The sequence below is a fragment of the Pseudopipra pipra genome, chromosome 2 (genome assembly GCF_036250125.1).
Source record: "Pseudopipra pipra isolate bDixPip1 chromosome 2, bDixPip1.hap1, whole genome shotgun sequence".
Lineage (NCBI taxonomy): Eukaryota > Metazoa > Chordata > Aves > Passeriformes > Pipridae > Pseudopipra > Pseudopipra pipra.
Genome location: NC_087550.1, coordinates 114,297,169 through 114,304,345, shown reverse-complemented (window position 1 = coordinate 114,304,345; position 7,177 = coordinate 114,297,169). Strand labels below are relative to the sequence as shown.

General features: G+C 49.4%; 1 protein-coding gene across 2 annotated transcripts; it reads right to left on the bottom strand.

Moving 5' to 3' along the window:
* Nucleotides 1–4,473: 4,473 nt before the first annotated feature.
* LOC135407171 (fibulin-2-like) lies at nt 4,474–7,177 on the bottom strand. Of its 2 annotated transcripts, none has more exons than XM_064642013.1 (2): nt 7,041–7,177; nt 4,474–5,817 (listed from the first exon to the last, which is right to left on the bottom strand). In XM_064642013.1, exon 2 carries the CDS (start codon nt 5,787–5,789, stop codon nt 5,283–5,285), a length of 507 nt encoding a protein of 168 aa, XP_064498083.1. In that variant the 5' UTR covers nt 5,790–5,817; nt 7,041–7,177; the 3' UTR covers nt 4,474–5,282. The 2 variants fall into 2 exon arrangements, with proteins under 2 accessions (XP_064498083.1, XP_064498078.1); XM_064642008.1 differs by having other exon boundaries at nt 4,474–5,793.

The window sequence follows — 7,177 nt, the reverse complement described above, 5'->3', positions numbered from 1 at the left end:
TGATGTCCAACCTGAACCTCCCCTGCTGCACCCTTTCCACTTGTCCTGTAGAAATCACTTTGACCCTAAAACAATATGTATGCTATTTTCCCACATGAATGTGTCACTTCTTTCATGTCCAGGCTTTTTTGTAATGCTTTTGTTTGTTCCAGTAAAAGGTTTTAGTCATAGAAATGGGTAAATTAGTACTCTGCACCACAAAATATGCACATCTTAGGGAGACGTGCATAACCCCTCTCTATTAAATCATGCAAATCCTCAATTTAAAGAAATTAACTGATCAGAAAGACACATTTCCGTTTTAAATTTCAGAAGCAAAATGTACCCTGCATCAAATGTGCATATATTGAGTTTGCCCTGAAGCTCCTGACTATTAAATCCCTCTTCTTTTGCAGCCCCTTGCTTGCTGTTCTGCAGTTTTGACTAAGATAACCCAAGTGTCACCTCTGCTGTTCCCAGAGGACATCTGTTTTAAATGCCAAATCTACTCTTTTGGTCTCCTCTGCCCACCCACACAGAGGAAGGAAAGGCTGTGAGTTGTAACAGAGAGAGAAACAGCTGACAATCAGCACTCAATACCCTGCAACAGTGTTTTCAGTTTCTTCAGAAATACCTCCCCTGATTTTCACCGTGCCAAAGGGGTCTGGGAAGAAGTCCTGTTTTCTAAAAACCTACTTCAGCTCAGTGTCCTGGTGCAGGTCAGCTTTTACTTTATAATATTTTTCTGTGTGTGTTAAAACCCAATCACACACTTGTGTGTGCAAGTTTAGTTCCCATCCTTGTGCCATTTGCTGGTTTGTACATGGCATCACTGTTGTGTCAGGGCACCTGTATATGCTTAAAGTTTTCTGTAAGGAACACATTCCAAAGACAGTGTCAAATGTTGCCTCTCTCCCTGCCCCCCAGTTTTAAAGAAAAACTACTTCTAGGAAGATGCAGTTGGTCCATTACCAGCACTGAGTGGGTACAGTTTAGTTAAATCAGGGGATTCTCCAGGAAGCCTCTGTCTCATTGTTCTCATCCTGATCAGAAATCACAAGTGCAGAACCTGCCATGGATCAGGATTTCTGATAATTTAAGAACACAATACCTAGAAAAAATGACAGGGAGCCATCCCCCCAACACCTGGGCTTTGCAGATCCAGGCTGGGTTTGCTAAAAGCTGTTTGGTGAACCACACAGAAGGAATTCACTCCTGGCAGGTTGTCAGGAAAGGTAGAAGGACTTGAGCAAATACTTCAACTTCTTGGCACTGGGTGTAGTTGTGCCCAAAGGATGGGCTTTTTTCACTCATGAGTATTTGACCCTAATATTGTACAGCCTCATGAGGCAGGAACTGAGAGGGCATGTTAAAAAAGGACAGATGGACAAAACATGGTTCTATTTAAATCAATGATTCTATGATTAATGCAATGAAGAAAGGCCCTGTTGATTCCACAACTAACTAAGAATCAGTAATGATCTTTGACAAAGTTATGGGACACTGAAGAACACAAACAACCCCCCCAAATGTGATTGCACTACATGTAAAATGAGCTCTTTTTAGGAGCTGCAAATTTCAGCTGTTGCCTCAGTTTTCAGGGCTAGTTTAGGGGTGCACAGGGGTTTGCATCACAGCCAGGCATGTGCTTCCAGGTAAGTTGTAGATGTTTCTCAGGAGCAAAGCAACATACAAAGTGACAGTGACCACGTCAATGAGTATCCACAAAACCACCCCCTTGTCCAGGCCATGGGGAAAATCTGACCTGGGAAAATATAAATAATTCCAGCAACACTGTGTCCAAATTGTATACAAGCACAGGGGTGATCAGTGTCGGGGAATCCAGGACAACACCCATTCAAGTAAAGCATGCTGAAAACCCAAGACATTAAACTTAAATGAATGAATTCTGACAATTGCTTGGGGTCTTTGAACAGGGTTTGGGCTTTTTTTCCTCTCTTTTGTCCCTGTGCTGTTGCTGTTCAAGGAAAAAGTAAAATAATTCTTCTTCCAATGTGATGAAATGCAGACAGAGGTCCTGTGAGACTTACAGGCAGAGGCTCCAGATGGAAGGTGTCTTCAAATCAGAGGTGAGGGCAGAGCAAAGAAACTCTTCATCACCTCCAAGGGGCGGCTTAAAAAAGGGGCCTGTGGGGACTTTACTGCACAGATATTTGAAGAATAACTCTTTCACTGTTCCTGTGCTGAGCTTGGATAAAGAGTATTCTCACAAAGCCCGTATTATTCAGGGGCTGTACCCATCTGTGGGTCATTCTCCCCTGCTCAAAGGTTATCAGTCACACCAGGCAGGGAAGCAGTGTGGCAGATAAGACGTGTGACAAAGGATAAACTACCCCAGCAGCCCACCAGCCTACCCAGGCAGCAGAGAGTCTCCCAAATCCCTCATGACCCCTTCCAAATAATCCCTCTGCTTGCAAAACCCATAACTGTGCTTGCAAACCCTGTGGACTCAAACGCTCATGCCTTGCAAGCACGTACAGGATGTGAATTCCTTCAGCTCTTTGTAAATACCTGGACAGCACCTAATTAAAAACCCGTAATGGGAAGAATTTCTTGTGCTGCTGGTGGGCATGGCAGCATGGAATGTCTGGTGTCTGTCTGGAAGGTGGCAGTGAGCTTTAACCTTTCTAACTATTAAAATTTTTACACCAAATTGGGAAGAACAGAGGGGAAGGGTCATCAGGTAAAACCCCCTTTCCCATCCTTAGAGGGATAGAGCAGCTTTCCTGTGAGGAAAGGCTGAGAGAATGGGGATTGTTCAGCCTGGAGAAGACTTTGGGGTGACCTAATTGTGGCCTTCCAGTACCTGAAGGAGATGACAAGAGAGATGGAGGGGGAATTTTCATAAGGGACAGGACAAGACATAATGGGTTCAAACTGAAGGAGGGGAAATTTATGTTTGATAGATGGAAGAAATTCTTTGGGTGAGGGCGTGTGAGGTTGGTGAGGCACTGGCACAGGTTGCCCAAAGAAGTTCCAGCCCCATGCCTGGAAGTGTTCACGGCCAGGCTGGATGGGGCTCTGAGCAACCTGGGCTAGTGGAAGGTGTCCCATGGCAGGGGATTGGAACTAGATGATCTTTAAGGTCCCTTCCAACCCAAACCATTCTGTGACTCTCTGGGAGCAGGGCAGGGATGTGTGTGAGGCCGGGGGCTCAGTTTGTGCTGGAGCTGGGAGCCCTCACAGCCGGTTGGAGCTGGAGCTGGAGCATGGGGAGGTGTGGGCACCTTGGCTGCTCAGGGATGGGGGATTCTGACCCCTTCCCACAGCTCAGCTGCAATACAATCAGTGGAGGAGGAGCTGTGTGTTCTCTGTCACACTCTCAGTGTTATCTCACATCCAGAGTGTCCATCTGCCTGCTCTTGCAGCCCCCACCTCAAAAATCCAGAGGGCAGTAACAGGGACTGTTTCCTGACCTGCTGGTTGTCACAAGTGAGGAGTTTCTCAACCCAGCAAGTGCTGCAGGAATCGCTGGGTGCCCAAAGGCAGCTCAGCTCAGGGGCTCCTGTGGTTTCCCATGTTGGGTGGGAGGTTTTGTGAGGTCGTGTCACGTCTGGGTTTGCAGTGAGTGGCTCATCCTCCCCCAGACCAGCCCTCATGTTCTCTGTGGTTTTCTGGAATCACACGGGCAGGAGGTGAAACTGGGGAGCACTTTGGTGCTGTGGGGTGGGTGGTGGCTGCAAGGCTCATCCTGTCCCCGCTGGGGAGCTTTCCAGTTGCAGATCAGGCACCTGAGGGGGTACTTTTCCCATTAAAGACATCCTCCTCTCCTGCTCCTTTGCTTCCCCATCCCCACAGCAGCTGGTGCAGGACCAGGGAAAGGAAGTATCCCTGCTGCCCTGGCTCCACATAGAACACACGCCCTTATGTCCTGACCACATCATTTTTGTGTGCTGTCAAACTTCCCAGTGCAAAGCCCCAAACCACTGTTCCCCTGTTAATCCCAAGAGCCTTCCAGATGTGGGAGATGCCTGAGCTGGGGGGTGCCAGCCAAGGGCCATCAGTGGGGTGGCCATGCCAAGGGGGGTCACTCAGGTGTCCTTATGCCCCAGGCCCAGCTTTAAGGTGCAGCATTTATTGGGATGTGCTGAGCTCCCATGTCTCTGGCTAAGGCTCACCAGAGCCCTGGAAGGGATCGGTCTCTGACAGCCCCAGTGAAGGGGACCCTTGTTTTATCCTAAAAATCAAATTCACCTGCTTCCTCCAACCTTTTCTTAATCCTCCACCTGAATCCCATCTTATCATTGTGTTTTTTGTGGTCAAACAGCATCGGGCAGAGTAGTAGAGAAGAAAATGAAAATAAACTGGGGTACATATTTAAAGTTTTCAAGTATACCTGGGGCAAAGGTGGTTGGAGAGAGGCTTGTGTGGCCCAAGTACCACCAGCTAACACATGAGGAAAGTATATGTGTCCTTAACAGTAAAATGTTCAAAAGTTCATTGGTAACATTGATTTTATAAGCTGTGGTTTTTAGTAATGTATCCCTGCATATGTATAGGGGGTGTGTGTGCATATCTATATATGTCAAAGGATTCAGAAGGTGAAGTTCTGCTGTCCCAAGCCTGTCTCCAGAGGACACAGCCACCGACATGGAATTTGGGGTATTCCTGCTGAACTGGGACACAGCAGGGACTGACAGCGAGGTCAGTCCTGGGTAACATTGAGGTGGCTGTGAAGGACTGAGCCTTGACTGCCAACATCCTTATGTGGGTCTTCAAGGCTTTGCCTTGAAATGAATGGTGAAATGGTGAAACCGGAGCAATGAAAGGGATTTGCCTCCCAAGAACACATTCCTGTGCCAATCCACCTCCTCCTCCCAACCCATGACAAGATAGGACAGAAGGTGTCAGACCATCCTCTGATTTTGATCCCACCATTTTGAACCCCATGGAATTACAGGAGGCAAAAACCTGGCTCCTGAGAGGAAGTTCATCCAGCGAGTTTAATATAAACAGCCTATATAAACACAAACACATACAAAAGCAGAACCGTCTCACAAATAAATAAATAGCTGCGTTTTGCCCCAGTTACATGTGAGCAGCAGTCAGTCTGAGCTCTCATGGCCCATTGCTGTGATCAGACAACAAACCTTTACAACAAGCTGTGAACAAACCTTACAACCAAGCAAGCCCTACAGACATTCTGCCCTGGCGTATAAATGACAGAGAAGGTGGCATCTCTCCAGCGCTCCGCGGCACGGCCGTGACAACCCCCAAGTCCTCCAGGGCAGTTTGAAGCGTTCAACACCTCTCAGCGAGGATGCTGCCAGAGGAGAGGAGCTTCACTCCTTGCCCTCCCCGCCGCTGCACTGCAGCTGCCCCCCCTGGGGAGGGCAGGAGCAGGTCTGGGTGCCGCGGGTGGTGGTGGTGCCGGCGGGCACTGCCATCTCCTCCTGGTCGTAGCAGACGCAGCGTGGGCACCCGTCGGCCACGGGGCTGCCCACGGCCTGGCAGGCATGGGGCAGGGGTGGGCACAGAGGGGTGCAGGTGATGCCCTCCCCGGGGTGGCAGGTGCACAGCTTGCGGGCGAAGTCGATGTAGAAGGAGCGGCCAGCAGGGACGTGGCTGCTGGAGAATCCTTGCAGCTCACACTCGCTCTCCAGGTAGGGCGGGCAGGGGCAGGGCGGGGGGCAGGGGGGGCAGCAGTCCCAGGCAGTGGCGGTGGTTGGCCCCTCCAGGACCCTCTCGGGGCACGGGGGGCAGGTGCTGGGGTCACACGTGGGTTTTGGGGCCACGCCATGGAGCAGGAGGCAGGTGAGCAGCAGGCAAAGGGCACCGGTGAGGGCCATGTTCCTGGGAGGGAAAGAGGAGATGTTTCTGGGGAGGGAAAGGGGGATGTAGGAGCAGGTGTTACACTGGGCACGGGCACATCAAACCCCCAAATTCTGGGCCGAGCCCTCCGTGGTTTAAAGCAAGGGGAATGCAACCACCTCTCCCTGGCATGCCCATGGCTGCAGTTTTTGGTCGTCCACAGCTGGCTGGAGGAGAGTTTGCTCTAAAACGTAAAGTGTTTTTCCCAAAAGCTCATCCTGGCTTGACCACGGTGTCCTCCACCCCCAGGTGTTCAGACAGCTGCAACGTGGGCACTGGGTGAGCAAAGTCCACGTTGCAGCAAACACTGAGCTTTGGCACAGTTGCCCTGGCCTTCAAGTGGCACTTGTTCACCACTATATTGATGCTAATAGTTTATGTTTAAGTGACTAATTAATTATTCCTGGGAGGCATTCAGGCATGAACACAGGAAGGGCTCAAAGAAGCACTGTCTGCTTTGGTGGCTCTCCCTGTGGCTGTAATTGGGACCCTGCTGGTGCTCCAGGGTGTCTTTCTTTTTTTCAGACTGACAGCTTTTCAAGACTCAACATTTCCTTAAGTGCACTTTTGGATCCCTTCCGTCCCTCTGAGTGACCTTAAACCCTGCTGTATTAAATATATCTGCTCCACCTCCTGGACTAGGTCTTTCCAGGTTGGGTCTCTTCTCCTATTGTCCCTGTTGGGGGCAATGATATAACTACAATTATATCATTACCCTCATGCTGTGCATTTGATTGCCCAAACTTCCTACTCTTGCAGACATGAAACTACTTGCAATTACTTCTTAACATTTCTTTAAACAAACTTATTTCCAACTTGAATAACCATAAAGAAAACCACTCAAAAGCACAAACTCCACCTGTCATCAATTTGAAAAAAAAAAAAAGGACTTTTGAGCTTATCTGTTTTTACAGCAAACTCTCGCTTGTTAAATTGCTGGTAACTGCTTTATCTTTGCTGTAAGTAGCTGTTCTGCCCCTTCCTTTCATTCACACATTTTAATCTAGTGGTTATTTTACTATCATTCTCAGGGGACTGATGGCTGTGCCTAGCAGCACGGAGCCCAGACACGTTCCCTATGGAAAGGCTGCTGCAACCCCACACTAAGAGCTCCCTCCTGGCTGCCTCCTGCTATTTCCTAGTGAAATGTTCGTCCTCCCCCTTAGTTTTGGAGAACCAGGCTGGCCAAGGCCCTCCCCTCCTGCCCTGTGCCAAGTCCCCGTGGTTACCTGGTTAGCTGTGGGGTGTCTGGGCAGTCAGGACAGGCGCTGGGATGTAGTGCAAGATCCTGAGAGGCGTCTCTGGTCTTCACCCCACAGCCCTCCCAGACTTCTATTTATGTGCCTCCAGTGGTGGCTCCACGATG